Here is a 17,816-nt window from a genome sequence, read left to right on the forward strand (position 1 = left end):
CTAACATTGAGACTGATTAGTAGTGTGTTAAATCTGGATCGCTTTGACTCAAAATTTGGGCATGCGAAAGGTGTGTGCCAAGTTGGTGCCAAAAAAACCTCTCCATTGAACAGAAAGACAATTGGAAGAATGTGTGCCTTGACCTTATCGACAGGATAGAAAATGACCCAGGCTTCTCTAGTCATGTGATCACTGGTGATGAATTGTGGATTTTCGAGTAGGATCCACAAATAAAACGTCAGTCAAGAGTGGCACACTGACGCTTCTTGGCTAAAGAAGGCTCGAATGAGCAAGGGCAAACCAAAAATCAAGTCGATGCTGGTTTGCTTTTTCTGACAGTAGGGGGATCGTTCACACAGAAATTGTGCACGGAAGATGAACTGTCAACCAAGTTTTTTATAAAGTTTTTATAAGAAGTCCTTGAAAGGCCCAGAAAGAGGATGCTTCGTGTCAAACAGGACATTTCGGCCACTTGGATGCTCCACCATGACAACGCTTCCTGTCACACGGCCATCCCCATCAGACAGTCTTTGACGAAAAAAAGAATTCCAGTGGTTCCTCAGCCCCACCTGTTTGCCTGGTCTATTCCGTGTGACCTTTTTTTTTTTTGTTCCCCAGGATCAAAACCCACTTGAAAGGACACCATTTTGGTAGTGTCGAAAACATCCAAGGGAGTGTATTCCAGTTGAAGCAGATAACATCGCTGTGTAAAAATAAGAGATTTTGTTTGGAAAAAAGTCAGTCTCATTACATTTCTGCCATATCTCATATGTGCATGCACTTATATGAAGCATACATGCAAACTTCTTACTGTTCACGGATTACCAGGTTACCAGCAGAGCAAAGCTGGTGGCGATATCTTGTGATGATTTGTCGGACTACAGTGCACTTATATCTTTTTTGTTTGTCTGTGTTCTTGTAGAAGGAAATTATAAATTTGCGGTGCAATAAAGATTATTTTTCTTCTAATGCTTTACACCAGTAGTTGGGCAGAGCGTGTAAGTTGCTGTATCAGTTTTGTGTATCCTTTGGTTAGAAACTGTGACCAGATGTCGCTACCAGCATTGTTCATACTGGGTGCTAGGCTAGCCGAATATTTGTCACTGCCCCATTTCAAAAGGGGTGCCAATAAATTGTCGTCATCATCTGTAGTACACCTCTTCAGTTACTCAACAAACTGCAAACGGTAGGAAGTTTGCAGACGTGCTAAAAGGTGGCCAACTTTCTGATGCCAAGATCTCACTGCAAAGTGGACTTCTGTACTATGAAGCATTACAATGGGGCAGCAAGGCACAGGCTTCCCACCAAACTAGCAGACAGAATAGGAGCACAGATTGCATAATAGACGGTGCGCTAGCGTGTGTCACTGGACTGCGCGATCGCATGAGCATCGCTGCTTACAAGCATGCCTCTTGCATCACAGATATGAAATGTGCTTTGAAATCAAAACTAAGACTATTGGTGAGATACCAGGATATAACTAAACAGTTGTCGTGCACTGGACCAAACGAGTTCAGTGGGGTCACTGGGTCAATAGGCATTGATGAAATGCGAAAAAACAGAGCCGAAAGAATTTTATGTCAGTACTCCTTTAAGAGGGACAGGAACGGTGAGAGTTCATTTGCTAGTACATTATTAATAAGCATGCGAAGGAACCATAATCTAATTTCTTTTCTTTGTACTTCGAGTAGCTGTATTTAATTGTGCTGCGTTAGTTCACTTGGGAACTCGGAAACAGAAAATTTGTTTAGAATTTGTTATTAAAATGTATTTTTAATCTACATGAGGAGCTACTTTGAGTTGGGTGGTGGTCGGGACGCTGTAGCTTCCTTTTATTTATCATCTATGCTTGTTGTGTCTAGCTCTAGTTAAACATGGGTCCCTTGTGGGGAAGCTGGCTAACTGGAACACAGCTTCCTGAAAATTTTGTATGATCAGTGTCAGTTATATGTATTGTAAGTGTATGATCAGTTTTAGCCTGCATGCTATTTCCTGTACATGATAAAGCTTAGTGTGGACAGGATGACAAATGAAAGCGACATGATAAAGCAACATTGTCGAATGTCTTTGTGTTATACTCTTGTTACACGGGCACGCTAATCGTGAGTAAGCTACATCTGAGTTGTCACCTACTGCAGTTGAAGAATACTAGGCTTACAAACCTAACTCTTTAATTAGGTTGACTACTCCTATGAGTAAGGGCAAATTTTGCTTATAATCAAGCATAACTGCGACAGGTAGTAACTGAAGATCGTCATAGTTAGTGCCCTCATGTTATTGGGATATAACATGCACAGTTATAAAGCAACCATGTGCAGTAAGCTTGTGCAAAGTAAATCACCATGGCACTCAAATGATTTATAGAGAACATCAGTGAAATTAATCCTGGAAGTGAGATTTACTACAATACGACATGGTAGATTCAGCACTGGCACATTAGGAGCTGTGTCTTCTGATAATCGTCTCAGAAGGGATCCGACAAAGTATCTTTAATTTTGAGTGTTGTGCTTCATGGCATAACCAACCGCATGCTCCTACTGAATACTGTAGTGTTTGGGGATCGTGGCCTTGGAGTCTGGCGTCATCTGCGAGGCACTCTCTAGCCTACGCTACCGCGACGTCACACGGAGTCTAAGCGGGCCCATGCCGTTGTCTGAGTCCGCTTGACGAGGGTTGCTTCTTTAGCGATGAGTACGAGGTCAAGAGTTTGGAGAAACGAAACAGGGGGGTTTGTTTACATAGGAGGGGCAAACTTATCTACAACACAAGGGATACTCGTACAGGCCAGAACACAGAGCGCAGTACATCATTCTGATAGCATGAGCTACATGTCAGAGCACACTGCATCTTTTCTCAGAGAGCACGTCAGGACACAACGGGGCACCAGAGCACACCCGAGGAGCTGAAGAAGTCCGCTTAAGTACCCTCTGTTCTCCCTAGATCCCTAGGCCAGTGAAATTCGCGGTCACACCTTCCTCCACTCGGAGCATTCGTGGTCTCCTAAAGCTCTGCTTTGAGGCGAGGTTGTGCGCAATCACTCCAGCACCTTTTTCCACGAAACGTAATTGGAGAAAGACCCCCAGGTGCACTCAGTTCACTGCCCCAGAGAAAGGAGGAGATGCTTGTAGACAGGTGTCATGCTTTGCCCAATAGGCTTGTCTTGGCTTCTGGGATGTCCGAACAGTTAGCTGGCTTGCCTGTCAATTGGCAGCCGGCAGCAACCATAACAGAGTGGTGCAGAATCCACTTTCACTGGAGTCTCTCAGTCCCAGCGTTGAGGTCGGCGACCAAGTGGCATCCATCATTCCCGTACCAGTCAAACGTGTCTCACCTTAGTTATTGTGACTAGAAGGGGAGGTGGGAGCTTTGCGGCCAGCAGGGCGCGCTGCGCAGGCAGCAGTAGTTCATGACAGCACCAGGTGGCGCGCAAGTTCTCAGTCGGATGCGTGTATTCCTGCGGCATGGGTACCGAAGGCCGGCGAAGGTGTGTAGTTGGTCGGAGAAATCTGTCGTTTTGCTGCTCCCCACCTTGTTCGACAGCCTTCGCAGTGTGTTTTGTTTCATCTGCCTGTCTTGTGAACCCACTGTGTGCTCTGATGACTTGACTGCAGACGTCTGCGAATACGAAGCGCCAGACTCATTGCTTTGCCCCCGGGTGCGCGACGGGCTTTTATGCTGCCACAAACAAAGCTATTTGAAGCCAGAAGAGCGTTGTTCAGGCATATCTATGTACTAGTCATCACTCCCATGCTAACTGAATCGCTGTGCTTGTAGCTGCACTGGACGCTTGCGCTACATTTTGCCACTGTAGTTTGGTACAAAACTCTGTGCTCTGAAGAAAATTACGATTGCACATTATTCCGGGTGTACCAAGATATTTGTGCTAGTCTGAGTAGTAGAAGTAGCCGATTATGCTTTCTATGACTAATTTGCACTTGCCCTGTAAACGAGTGGGCATCGCAGTGCAAGTTTACGAGGACAACTAAATTTTGCAAAGTGCAGATAAAACGCGAATAAAGAAAGGGACAGATGGTGCAAGCGTTATTTTTGGACAGCATTTATTGCAGAAATAAGCCATGCTTGTACAGCAACTCGACACAGTCCTCACGAGAAACAGCTGATTACATTGACACTGATTACATTGACACTGTCAGACACTGTCCTCTCTTCTCGGTTAACTGCTGTGAGATTAAAGCGTTTCTGGTGTGTCTGTAGCACTGGCGATACAGGCGGCAGTAGCCCCCAAAATACTGGTGAATGTAGGAGTGGCTTAAATAATTCCCTGCAGTACATTTTACTGTGACCCAGTTTTGGTTTTAGTACCCGCATGGGGAAGCGTCTAACACATGCACTGGCTCGCCTTGTTTCTACCATTGCTGAAATTGCCACACCCGCATGCAGCCAGAAGAAATGTGCAGAGCATTTTTGTACAAAAATTTCATAAGTGACATTGTACCTAGCTTCTTTGGGACATGATGTCGGCAGATTAGCTCAGTGTCACGACATCACAATAGTGTTGTTGATGCCACGAGGACGCTTTATTTAGCTCGGCGGCTCCTACCTAAATACCTGGGAATGAAAAAAAGAATTTTCCTCGGCAACCACTGCACCATTGAGATTTATTGCTTTAAAAGAACAAATTAGTCTAGGGATCGCTGGAAGGCAATTCTTAGTTTAGCCTGTCAAAAAGAAAGAAATGTTGAAATGCACATAATAGAAAAAAATTCGTCTACGAAGTTTACAACTCTAACTCAGCAATAAAAACTGTGACAGTTGTGTAAAATGCACATAATAAGCACGGGAGGGCGTGGGTTCGGCTTCCATCAGCGGCAAGTTGTTTTCATCGTTCACAATCATTTTCCTTTGCCTTATCACTTCTACATTCTAATTTAAAGAGCAAATAATTTTCCCTATGCTTTCCTTGGCTTCATTATCTGCTGGCTTCATAAGGTTGTGACTAAAAAAATATTGGGCCCCCCAGTTCTCCGCCTCCTAGTTTAACACAGCATTGCAAGGTGGTCCCACCAGTGTTATGCTGCATCAACTATATTCTGTTTACTTTTGTTTATTGATACAATACTTCCAGCCCTTGTCAGGCCCAGGCAGGGGGTGCAATACACAGTGAAAGAAATCAAGAAATATATTTCGCGCACCAAAATAACACAAAAATCGCAACCCCAAGTTACCATAGGGGATAGAGAGGGGGAGGGGGGGGGCGACATACGATGAAATAAATTGAGACATAATATTCAGTACATAAAAATAGCGACAGCAAGTTATTACAGGTCTATCGAAATGGAAAGGGAGGGTGTAGTACAATACAATGAAATAAACCTCCCAAAATATTTGGTACACAAAAATAACAAAATCATGACGGCGAATTATCAAATCTCTCGGTATTGTTTAGTAAGTATGGTGGAAGCTGGTTCCAGGTAGTTACTATTGCGGGAAAGAGAGAGTGCTTAAAAATGTTTGTTCTAGAGCAGGATGGGGTTAATGAATGTGCTTGACGATGCCTTGTTAGTCACATTATTAGGGGCTTAAGATATGGATCGGTATTCGTTTATTCCGTAAATGGTGTTACGTATATATGGGCAAGCTGTAACTCCATCGTGACTTGTTCTTCCCACACTATTTTTCCTGTGCTGTCGTTAGCCACGTAAGTGTTCCATGTTTTACTGAGAAGTGCTGCAAAGCACTTCTCAGTAAAACATGACAATATGACAATATTGTCATGACAATATAAATAAGGCAAATTTGTTTCATGTTCTTTAGGTACACTGCTTGGGGAATCACTGATTGTGTATCCATGTGTGGAGTCCTCATTTTTGGGTGCTGCAAAATTAGCTGAAGAATTCAAATACTTAATCTATTCTGCTTCTATACGGTTTTAGTGGTGATGCAAGAAACATGCGAATAATTTTAGCACACCCGTAATTGGCACTTGAAATGGATATGAGAATTGGGCACCCGTAATGCGAGAGTGGGTGAATGCGCAAAAGTGGTGTGTGCTACTCCCTTTGAGGTGTGTTAGGCGCTGCATGTTATTGCAGTAGCATTTACATGGGTGCTTGAGCTCTTGCGGCATGGGCAGCACTTCATGAGGTACTGGCCACAGCACATTTTATGGTATGATCATAGGTACTGGGAGAATGAATATATCGGCCTGTTTCTCATACTGTTCCAAGGCGTGGCTAAAGACCACCTACATTCAGACATGTAAATATGATACGTCACAGGCACCACACGCCTTGTAGTAGAGCTAGTAGAAAGAGTGCAGCTGGATTTGCAAGCTGGTGTGATGTGTGATGAATGTCCCAGCAGCATATATAAGTCGACCCACCAGGAAGCTATATCACTTGCCATTAAGAATCATCCTCCTACCATTTCTTCTGAGTTTTCTTTTACTTGTCAGTCACTTTAAGGCCCTCTTCCTTCCTTTTTTTTTTTCAGTGTTTGTGTGTGTGCTTTCTTTGATTGATCTGTGGTTTATTGATGCCTGGTTCTGGGTTGAGTCGTCGTTGTGTACATGCGGCCAAATGTCCTTCTGTGTTTGCAGGTGCTCTCGGGTGACACCGTAGTGATCCGCGGGCAGCCTCGCGGAGGTCCTCCCCCCGAGAAGACCATCTACATCTCCAACATCACTGCGCCTAAGCTTGCCAAGCGTCCCACTGAGACGGTTACTGAGACACGAGATGAGGTGTGTGACATGTTGTCAAAAAAGGCCGCGCTAGAGGGCTGGTTGGTGTATGTTAGTGTGGCGAAAAGCAAGCGTGCAGGATGTGAAACTAGAAAAAAAAAAAAAGAAACCCCAAGAAGTTACACAGTGGCACTGTTTCATGTACAGCTTTTGTTGAAAGTGTACGGGCTACTCTGTGCCTTCGCCATATGTGTCTTGACTGTTTGGTGTGGTTCCATGGCACATAACAGTAACTCTCTTAAACAGCATAAGAACAGATTAAGAGCTCTTTCTTGATTCGGTGGATGATGGTGCATGGCCGCTTTTAGTTGATGTTATGAATTGTCTGGTTAATTCCGATAACGAATGAGACTCAAGCCTATTAAATAGGTGCTGGGTTCCCAGCACCGTACAACCTTCTTAGAGGGGCAAGTGGCTCCTAGCCACACGAAACAGAGCAATAACAGGTCTGTGATGCCCTTAGACGTCCGTGGCCGCAGGCATGCTACACTGAAGGAAGCAGCGTGTCTTTATCCCAGTCCGAAAAGACTCGGTAACCTGTGGAACTTCTTTTGAGATTGGCATAGAGGTTTGCAATTGTACCCATTGAACAAGGAATTCCCAGTAAGCGCGAGTCATAAGGTTACGTTGATAGGCATCCCTGCCCTTCGCACACACTGCTCGTCACTACTACCGATTGAATAAGTAAGTGAGGTCTACGGACTGATGTCCAGCACGGCCTTTCCATTGCACCAGCCTGTTGGAATGATGACCAAACTTCCATCATTTAAGAGGGAGTAAAAGTTGTGACGAGAAAGGAGTCTGGCGGTCCCATGCCGGCAACTTTCCAATAGGTGGGTGTCCTTTCAAGCATGTGGAACTCCCGTAGGTGCCGAGCACCTATTCGGGAGCATGCCATTACCTATTTTACTCGTAAATATCCGGCAGCAGCTCTTGTGTGCCTCCCATAACAGCGGCAGATGCTCGACTGTTTCACCAATGCTGTGGTGGAGATTGGGGGCCCCCAGACGCCCTCGCAAATCTCCCTAGGGCCCCGTTTCAAGATGAGAGCCCATACTATAAACAACCAAGTGCCAGGTCGTGGTACATCTCTACCCATTAGAAAAAAACAAATGGTGGGTTTCCACTGGCACCAGGATTCGAGCCTAGTACCTTCCGAATATGAGCCAGACGCTCTTATCATTTCACCACTGCTGCTGTCTCTCCCATAACTCCCAGGATGTGGCCCGCGTAATTTTGACGAACAGTGTCCAGCAAAGGTTCAGCTGTAACTAGCACTGTCTCTTCTTGCCCGCCCTGCATGCTGTCCTTGCACTGGGCTGTACGTAATGACATGTTGCGCATTTGCCGACGTTCTGCAGGTATGGCTCTCATGAGCTGGGGCTCTCAAGCTACCTTGTTTACTCAACTCTAACTGGCCCTCGACAGAACCCTTTAATAACTAAGGCTAGCTTTCCTGCGATACAATTCACTCAAATAATGGTTGTGTAGTCATTTTTGCAAACAGTGCGTGCAAGCACAGTTTCCTTGTATACTACAGCGTGGAAAATGTCGATGTGGCTCTCGCGATGAAACCATGCCCGAAAGACAGGCCCCAAATGTGCAGCTAGCAACTTTGTATTTGTTTGAATGATGAGTGGCACCGCCATTAGCTGGGCAAATGTGAAGTCCAAGGAAGTGCACTTACGAATCGCAAAAAGGGTCTGTTGTATCACACACCAGATTCTCGAAGCCTGAAATGAAAAATGCAGTGCACTCGATTGTGCTGGGCACCTTGGTTTTCGTATTTCAAGACATTAGGTAAGTGCAATCCCCGTGGCTGTTTACCCGGCAGTTTTTCCTATCAAGAGACAAGAATGGAAATCTGCTGCCACTTGGAAAAAGATATTTCGCGTCCAAGCTTATTCTCGACTTGGCGTTAATTACTCATAGTCATTGTTGGAGGCCTCCTGATTACTATTGACAGCCCAGAACATCTAATTTTCAGCGCCATCTATGGCAGTTTGGGTACAACACGTCTTTCATGCTTTGGAAACTGTGGCAGCCCAACGAATTTATAAAGCTGGCACAAAGCTGCAACCGCTGCAGTGACGTGTGGATTGGACTGGATTACAGAAACTTTCAGTGGCAACGATGATAGCTTGCCACTATTGTGCTTTTGGTCTTCCATTCTAACGTGCATGTAATTTTTTTTTGTACATTTCGGGGGAAATAAAATGCAAATTATAGTACAGTAAATACAGTTCTCGGTCTAAGTGGATGGACTTCACTGCTTGAGGAGGCTGACTGACAATCTTAAACTCTTGCTTCTTTGCTTAACTGTAGAATATTGCTTTAGTGTCCTTTGTAGGTATTAATCTTTAACTCTACGCTTACGCCTTGCCAGTTCAGGTCATCAATTATTTATTACAGGTCACGTCCCACATTGCTCGGTAGCGCAGTCATATTCAAGAAAAGTATATTTTAATTTGTGGAAGTGTGGCATGTTCAAGGTAAAATAGCGCAGATAAACAAATGCTGCGTGGTGATCAACAACGCTACGCCAACACAGCAGCAGTATCTACTGAATCATGCTACTTTGTGTGAATGTTATGTGTTCAACAAGTTTCGGATAATATATTGAGATGCGAACGGGTTGCATATTTGTGTTCATCGTCTGTTTGTGCAGCCATTTGCGTGGGAGGCCCGTGAATTCTTGAGGAAGAAACTGGTCGGCCAGGAGGTAGTCTTTTCTATCGAGTACAGCGTCAACGACAGGGATTACGTCACACTCTACCTGGGCAAAGGTATGTTCCTCGAGCCGTGTTGGGCTGGTGCTTTTTCCGTTGGGAAATAAGGTTTCCGTGAAGGGCTCTGGCTAAACTTTCCCAGGGGCAGATTGTGTACACAGACAGATACTGAAGAAAGCACATAGGAAGACAGCCATTGCCATAGCTCGATTGAAAGAGCATTACAAGCATGATGTGGACGAGTTCCAACTCCCACCAGTGGGAAGTTGTTCTTTTGTCCACTTTTACTTCCCTTTACCGGATAAATTTTTGAAATTTCAGTTAAAACTGGCAGTTCATTTCCCTTCTGCTTTCCTTCGCTTCATGTGGCTGTGTGTAACAAAGAGTTGGGCGTTTCAGTTCCCCTTCTCATTTATAGAGAACTCAGGGGCTACAGTCGTTCGGATCATTTTGGAATGGTGGCTAGTACTGTATTTGTTTGATTATATGGCAAGGGTGCAGTTTGGTGAGCCGAGAAGAAGAGATTATGCACATAAGATTATACGGACTAGCTGACAGGCTGTTCAGAGTCGGTGGGGATTGCCCAAAATGCTGAATAATCGGCACCTCCCGCAGTAATCTGAATTATCGGTGCCCACAGACGTGAAGCCACACCTGCACCCCATCTTGACCTTAAAATTTTTAAAATTCTCGGTGTTAGTTATATGCGCAAAAATACAGTACAGCTTCACCTGCTCAGGTGTATTGGCTGCTACAACTCACGCTGCCATCCTAAATCTGGGTTGCTGCAAATATGGCGCTGTAGCCACCATATTGAAACGGTAACTGGATCTATTATCCTCGCATATAAGGCAGCGGGTGACATTGAGACTAAGGATTCTGGGAAAAGAAAACCTCGCCTTATGTTCAAATAAATACAGCATATGCATTTATTTTGTCTTTTTGGTTGTGGTTTTCAGATGTTGTTGCGACCTTATTTACCATGGTTCATTTTTCTAAATTTCTCAGCACTTGATTTTCTAAATGAAGCAAGGCGATTGGCCTCTGTGCGCATTAGTAGTCATTGTAAATTTTTGTGTGTGTTGCGCAACATTTGGTTAAAGAGGAGCCATTTGCTAAGTCACAAAGCCATTTGAAGCCAGAAACAGGAAGTTCAGGCGCATGCATGTACTGCTCATCATTACCATTGGGGCTGAACAGCCATACTTGCGGCTGTCAGTACAAGGAGCCGCCAGTCTGTACGTGCGACAGCGTTGCATAAATTTTTCTTGTCCTACCATGTCGCGATTTCAGCAAGGAAAGTGCAGTATATGCCTGACTCACACAGCTACCACTAGAGATGGGGCTTCTGTGAACAGTTAGTACCTTCAACATAACTACAACCATAACAGAAACGAAACCACAGTTGTTTGACAAAGCAACATAAGTAAAAAAAAGAAGAATGTGCAACAGAGCTGTCAAGCATTACGAAAAGTAAGTATTCAGTAGAAAAGAAAGCAAAAGTCAAGGCATTTTACCTTCTCGACTTGGTCAAGTTGGGAGTCGGGACTTTTTACCCACAAGTTGGGATTGTCCTGCTAAATTTGGGTTGGTTGGCAACCCTAAGTGGACATTGACTTCACGTGACGGTACCACCAGTGCTGCATACGACTACCGGTGTTTCCTGTATTCTGCGAGTCCGTACTGCCTTGGAAGACACGGTAAAGCTCTCTGATGTATATTAAACTGGTACCGCACCTGTTGCAAGAGCTTGGGTCAGTAGCCTTCTGCATGCACGCCGTACTCGCTGACAGGCAATGCCAATTTTCTGTGCAGATGCGAGTGGCGAAAATATGGCCGAGTCCCTGGTGCGTGCAGGCCTTGTCGATGTGCGTACTGGCGGCAAAGGAGAGTGAGTGCTCGCTTCTTGTTGGTTCACCCTGTGCAGGCTGCACGTCTGCAGATGACGTGGCCACGTGCAGACGACATGTCTGCGAATGGCCAGCCTGTTGTGAAGCATCTCTCTGTTACAGGGCTTTAGTTTGTCCGTTAAATTGTTACCGTTTGCAAATTACCGGAGAGCAAAGTTGGTAGCTACATCTTGTGGCGTTTGGTAGCTACATCTTGTGGCGTTTTGTCTAACTACAATGTCTGTAAAGAAAGAAGGATTTCTGTTATGTCAGTGTTCTCATCAAGCAGAAGTCATAAAAGTGCTTTAAATTAGCGGTTACCTCTCGGCCAGTGCTTTACACCAGCAGTTTAAAGGGACACTAAAGGCAAATATTAAGTCAAGCTAAAGTGACATGTTAATGCTCGAGGACATCTGAAGTGTCAGTAACATAGAGGCCAGAGCTTTAGTAATGGAGAAATTTACGTAAATGCAGAACACGATTTTAGACTCCACCGGGACATTCAAGTAGTAGCCCAATGATGTAGCGACACCTCATTATAATTCTGTCACTAGTTCTCGACCACTAATAATAAAAAGATAAATAAATTGCTTAATAAGACGAAGGAAAATGCTGCTTGTCTCCTTCTGTTGATTTGCAGAAAATATCACTTTTTGGACATTACCCTTGACGACGCAGGTGGGCGATAAAGCTTTGTTTTCACTCGACTCTGCGCTGTCTGCACTTTCGTGTTCAGTAGTTTTGTTATCGCGTAGTGCTGTGCTGGTTTTGCCAGCTCCCGAAACTCGCATACTTCCACTAGTAGACATTGAGGCCGATCGCAACGAGTGTTGCAGGTTATGTTTACGATTTGGCGTGCACTTGCTTTGCCTTCCTCTATCACATGGTTGGCTCTCTCTTGGCGCTGTTTCTGGTCACACTTCTGCGTTTTGCGCAAGAAACCGTAGCACTGGCTGTGAGGCTCTGTTTTACTCACTGATGGCTACAAACAGCTGTGATGGCACATGCAATGTCAGAATTTCATCACCCACTCAGGGGTGGATGATTTGAATTGCACTAGAGGTATGTGGACCCTTCAAATGCGATTTCCTCCTAACTTAGGTTTTTTTTCTTGGCCTGAAACAAGCGCTGCAAGGTTTCTGGAATGGTGTTTTAACAGTCCACATTTGCCCTTAGTGCTCCTTTAAGTAGTATGTGTCAGTTACTGCAGTATTTGCTTTGCATGCTCTTTAGTTAGACTATGCATCATCTCGCTACAGCGTTGTTCTTTCTTTTTCTTCATCTTTTTTCTTCAACTGCAGCATGCTACTCTGGTGCCGTCTTGTAGCCGTCGTTGCCGCACTACACTTATCACCCTCTTGCCATACCATCCTCTTCTGCTTTCCTCCTCACGCCTTTCATTCCCCGCTGCACTCCGCATTCGCTCTTCCATCTTTCGCTGTGCTCGTTCGCGCAGTTAGGCCGATGCTCGCCGCAGGGGTGGGTATCCGAGAGCTGCGCTCTAAAAATTTTTTAGTGCTGTGTACTTGCATAAGCACCATCACACTTACCGTATTTACCCGATTCTAACGTGCCCTCGATTGTAATGCGCTGCCCGTTTGCAGTGACCTAAAAATGAAATGTCCTTTGCAGTACCACACACTTCGTTCTTTCATACCGAAATACAACTTTCTCTCATTTGGCAAAAACAAAGATTTACTCCCAATGCACTAAAGTTGCAATATATAAAAAAATTCTCAGTTTTGCTCGAAAGGGGAAGCATAAATTATGATAGCAAATTAGTAGACAGCTATGTGAAAAGTAAGGATAGTAGCTTTATCGGCTGTATAAACTTTTAAACATTCGCTTATAAGCTAAATTAACAAGCATGGTGTCACACATGCACAAGCAAACATGAACATGTCTCACTTAATGACTGCGGGAACTTTGTCAAAACGCTGGAGCGTAGAAGTGCGGTGGCAGGAGCGCAGGAATCGGCCTTTGTGTGGCCTCTCGCTTCAACGCGAACTAAGTGATGAGAACACAGCGCGGTGCACCTAGATGCGTAGACTCTTGTCTCCACTGCAGATCGCTTTCACGATGGGGGCCACACGGTCGCCGCTTACATAGTAGCTGCTGGTACTGAACGCCTCTCCTGTTTGCACCAGTCCTGGACGCTCGTTTCGGGAACTCCGAATGCCCGTGATGCTGCCCGATTTCCATCCGTCTCTGCACACGTGATCGCTTTGCTTTTAACCCTTTGAGGGTCGCTTTTTGAGGGTCTCATATGCGACCGCCCAGGGTTGACTTTTTTATTGCAGATTCCGATTCTTCATAAGGAGTTATTTCGAAAAAAAATTCCCGTAATTTTTCTAGGGTGACTGTAAAGTGAGAAAACAATATTTTGCGTTGGTATATATGCACTCTTCATTCATGAATAACAACAATAAAAAAGGAAATAAACTTATCAGAATTAAAAATTTGATGCATTTTTATGCACATAGTTCAAGGCTTTGTAAATTTGCATGCGAGAATATTTCACAAGCCTCAAATGTTCCTGCTCTTACACTAATACGTGCGTCCATAGCGTAATCGAACTGCATAGGTGCGTGCACTCAAGAAAACTGTTTGGTTGTGTGCCCATCAAAAAAAGCAACACCATGTAACAAACTTCAGCTAATTTTCATCTTATCGCCAACCCGCTAGGGCAACTAGTTTTCGGGAGTCTTAAAGAAAAGAAAAGAAATGGAAAGGCATGCATGGGGGCATCCTTCCTATGTGCACCCCTGGGAGCACTAAACGAGCGATTAGGAACGAGATAGCCATAAATTTCTCAAGCGCAAAAAGCCGAAACCGTCCGCGAAACAAAATCCAAATGGCCGCCCGCCCGCGTACATGTCAATGCGCGAGCGGTAGTATATAGACGTACGGGAGCAAACTAGCGCTAAAACAAACCATGCAACGAAAACCGAGAGAGGGAGGTGCGTGAGAAAAATTCCGTGTATCCCCACATAGTGGCAGCACATGACAGAAAAGAAAAAGTTAGGAAATTGGCGCGCTTTTTAAACATACAGACGGTGCCGTAAATATATGGCATCGACCATTTTCGGACTTGTTCGCGGCGTCGTATATTTATGTCATTGACCATCAAAGGGTTAATTGCGAAATCGCGATGAACTCTGCATGTCCTTGCAGTTGGCACTTCCATGCTGATAGAGCAAATGCAGAAAATGGGAACACTGACAGTACACTAACCTAAGCCAAAGGAAGCATTGCCTAAGCACACGTACTGCAACACATAGAAGAAGCTATGGCAGCTAGGCTCCAAGCTCGTACGAGGCGGCCACATGGAAGTGCTGATGGCAATATGGTAATGCAGATTTAAGTATAAACCCCATGCAAGCGATCTTGCCCGTGACAGCGGCGCGATGGAGATGGCTGTCGCGTTCGCTCGTCGCCTACAAGTCGTACCCCATGCGAGCGATGACTTCGAGCGAAGTCTCCCCAGTGTTGCCGGTATGAGAGCAGCAATATAGGTGCTGACACTAGCAGGACGCGTGCTTCATTAACTTAAGCTGATGTGTTTTACTGTAAAAAGCAGCATAAAATATTTCTGAAGGTTTTCCAGGAGCCTCTTATCCTTGCACCATAAGAACTCAATCGTTTGTTCGTTCCGTGCCACAATCGGTAGTACTTGAGTGATGTACATCCAGTTCCGGCTTCGCGCTATTGGCTAGTTGCTCATAGCACTTCCGGGCGATGAGTGACGAATTCTAGATTTGGGGGGGGGGGGGGGGCAGAACTGGGCAGAACTTTGAGCGACGGCCTGATCCATCGCTCGTTGCGGTCGCGCACAAAATCGTTGGCGTGGTGTTTAGCCTTTAGGGTCGTACTCGATTCTAATGTGCACGCAATTTTTGGACCCGTTTTATCGGAAAATAAGTGCGCATTAGATGCAAGTAAGTACGGTAAATGCCCATTCTTGAACAGTCCCCTAGAAGGGATGTGCCACTGTGACGTAAGGGCTGTGAAGCCTTAAAAGGCGCCCTAAACAACCTCTAAAATGTCTTTATACGTTTAAAATGCGCACATCTTGTATAGAATGCCGTGACCATCATCCTTGGCGAGTGCGGTAGTGCTACATGCTGACACCACAAATCAATAAAACCAGAGCCCTGAAAGGTTGCTTTATCAAGTCAAACTGATTTAGTGCCTCTCTGCAATTCCCTGTAAAAGGAAGAAATTCAGCCTGTCTCACGATAACTTTTGACCGTAATGCGTTTAGCATTGATTCATTATAGTGACACAGCATATTGCCACCGTCAAAACAAGTTATGTATGAGGCGTGTTCTACAGTGGGAATCCTCTTTCACGGTTCCCTAAGGACATCTAGTGCTTTCTAGCGTCGCGGGAAGCCTGTGCGTGGCTCCCGAAATGCGCGACGTGCCTGTGCGTGCAAAGGCTCAGAAAGGCGTCATGTGGCAATCGGGCTCTTCTCTTGCGCTTCTCTCTGGACATGCCCTGCCGTCTAGTGTAGTCCATGTAGTCCATCGGTGGCCCCCAAGAACAGGAGCGTGGCGCTCTGGCGCCTATGAACGGTGTGAATTGTTCCCTCGCTTGGCCACATACTCGGTCGCACATGCCCAGTGCATTCGTGGTGCAGCTCGCTAAAGCGTTGCCGTGAAAGGCGTTCATTGTGAAGCGGAACATACTCGGCGCATTTGGGGCACAGCCTGGTGAGGCGGCGGGTTGTTGTCCTTGACAAACCTTTGTGATATTGGTTCGATTCTGCTCAGAAATGGAGAAATTTGAGAGATCCATTTCGTCGTCGTAAAGCGGCACATATCCAGAGACCCAAGTTGGTGTCAGTGTCATTATTGAAGGGCGGCACACACCTGCTGGCACATACCCGTTGACTCAAGTTGGCATCGAAGAGGTTCATTGGAGACCAACACACTGGGTACTGGGTATGGGCCCAGTACTTAAAAGTACTGGGCCCATACCCAGTACTTTAAGTCAGCATCAAAGAGTTTATTCGAACAGAGACCCCCTATGCAGTCCTGCATCTAGTGACCCATGTCGGCGTGGAAGAGGTTCGTTGAATAGTGGCACGTATGTACACATTGCCACATACTCAGCGACCCAGGTTGGTCTGATCGTTGGTTTTGAACCCTGTCCCCTCGGCACAGTAGCGCGATGCACCCGCCGTGCTTGCTTAGTGGCTATGGTGTTGGGCTGCCAAGCAACGAGGTCGTGGGATCGAATCACGGCTGCGGCGGCCGCGTTTTGATGAGGGACAAAATATGAAAACACCCGTGTACTTAGATTTAGGTGCAGGTTAAAGAACCCCATGTGGTCGAAATTTCTGGAGTCCCCCACTACGGCGTGCCTCGTAATCAGATCGTAGTTTTTGGCATGTAAAATCCCATAATTTAATGTTTTTTTTAGCAGTGCTACGTGCTGCACATTTCATCACGGTCTACATTATGGCCTAAGTAGGCAGGAAGACGTTTAGGTACAAACACGGATACAAGCATAGCCCCTGGAAAGTGCTCGAAGTATCCAAAGAATCCTAAGCATGAAAAACTATTCTGTGTTTCTCTGCTGGCTTTTCCTGTGCCTTTCGGCACATGGTGACGTCAACAGTGCATTTCAACTGGCGTCACCAGAGATAAATTGGGCCATTGGTCGATCTGCAAGGGACAGCAGTGCCAACATGACCAGAGCTGACTGTGTGTTTTGAAAACAGAGAGGGGCTTGTCTGCTGTGCGCCACTGAACCTTTTATGAAGCTTCCATGTAGTCAGCTTCACGCGGAGAGCGATTTGGGGCCGACAATAGAGGAGTGCTTCTTCTGATGTGTTTACACAACCCGTAGCTCTCGCTGCATTGCGTAGTCAGTGAGTGACATCTTGAGTTTACATGGAGAGTTCGAGAAGGGGTGAGGAGGCTGTGCTGTCCGCAGTGGCGTGTCGCCAATGGTGCGGTTGCCCTGCCGCAGCTGTGTTTTTCCACTAGTGTGTATGCCCCTTTAGATGGACTAGGGTGAAGCCCACTTGTAGCTTTCAGCCTGAGGTACCCCCTTACTGCTGAAAAAGTTCCCGCAAAATGTTTTCTTTTCGTTGATTATGCTTACTGTGTGTTTTGTATGTTTATATAGAAAATAAACATTGATTTTGGATATTTTAATGTGCTGTCATTAAAGGGTAAGCATGCTTGGTTAAGTGCCATTCGTCTCGGTGCGTACACCTCTCACCAACGTTATTCCCTCGGCAAGCATCGTGGTCTTTCTCTTCTCATTGTGCAGACAGCTAACTGCTGCAGGTTATAAGAATAGACGTCTGTTTTACAATCCAGGATGCATGAGAGTCAAGTAAGTATGATACATAACATTATTTTCATGGAATGTTGACAAGGGTCATGACCTTAGAGTGTCTCTCAAGAGTGGTTGCAAGTAAACTGCACAGCGTTCCTTTTTTTCATTCTGCAAAGCTGGGACGTCAGCTGTTCGGGTGCAATG

General features: G+C 45.5%; 1 protein-coding gene across 1 annotated transcript in view; it reads left to right on the forward strand.

Moving 5' to 3' along the window:
* The window catches only part of Tudor-SN (Staphylococcal nuclease domain-containing protein 1), a 60,579-nt gene that overhangs the window by 3,736 nt on the left and 39,027 nt on the right, over positions 1 to 17,816 (forward strand). The window contains exons 2-4 of the mRNA XM_075674493.1: positions 6,560 to 6,700; positions 9,369 to 9,486; positions 11,245 to 11,320. Coding sequence (XP_075530608.1) covers positions 6,560 to 6,700; positions 9,369 to 9,486; positions 11,245 to 11,320 — 335 coding nt within the window. The remainder of the gene's footprint in view (positions 1 to 6,559; positions 6,701 to 9,368; positions 9,487 to 11,244; positions 11,321 to 17,816) is intronic.

Source organism: Dermacentor variabilis, chromosome 11, assembly GCF_050947875.1.
Source record: "Dermacentor variabilis isolate Ectoservices chromosome 11, ASM5094787v1, whole genome shotgun sequence".
In the NCBI taxonomy this organism is placed as follows: Eukaryota; Metazoa; Arthropoda; class Arachnida; order Ixodida; family Ixodidae; genus Dermacentor; species Dermacentor variabilis.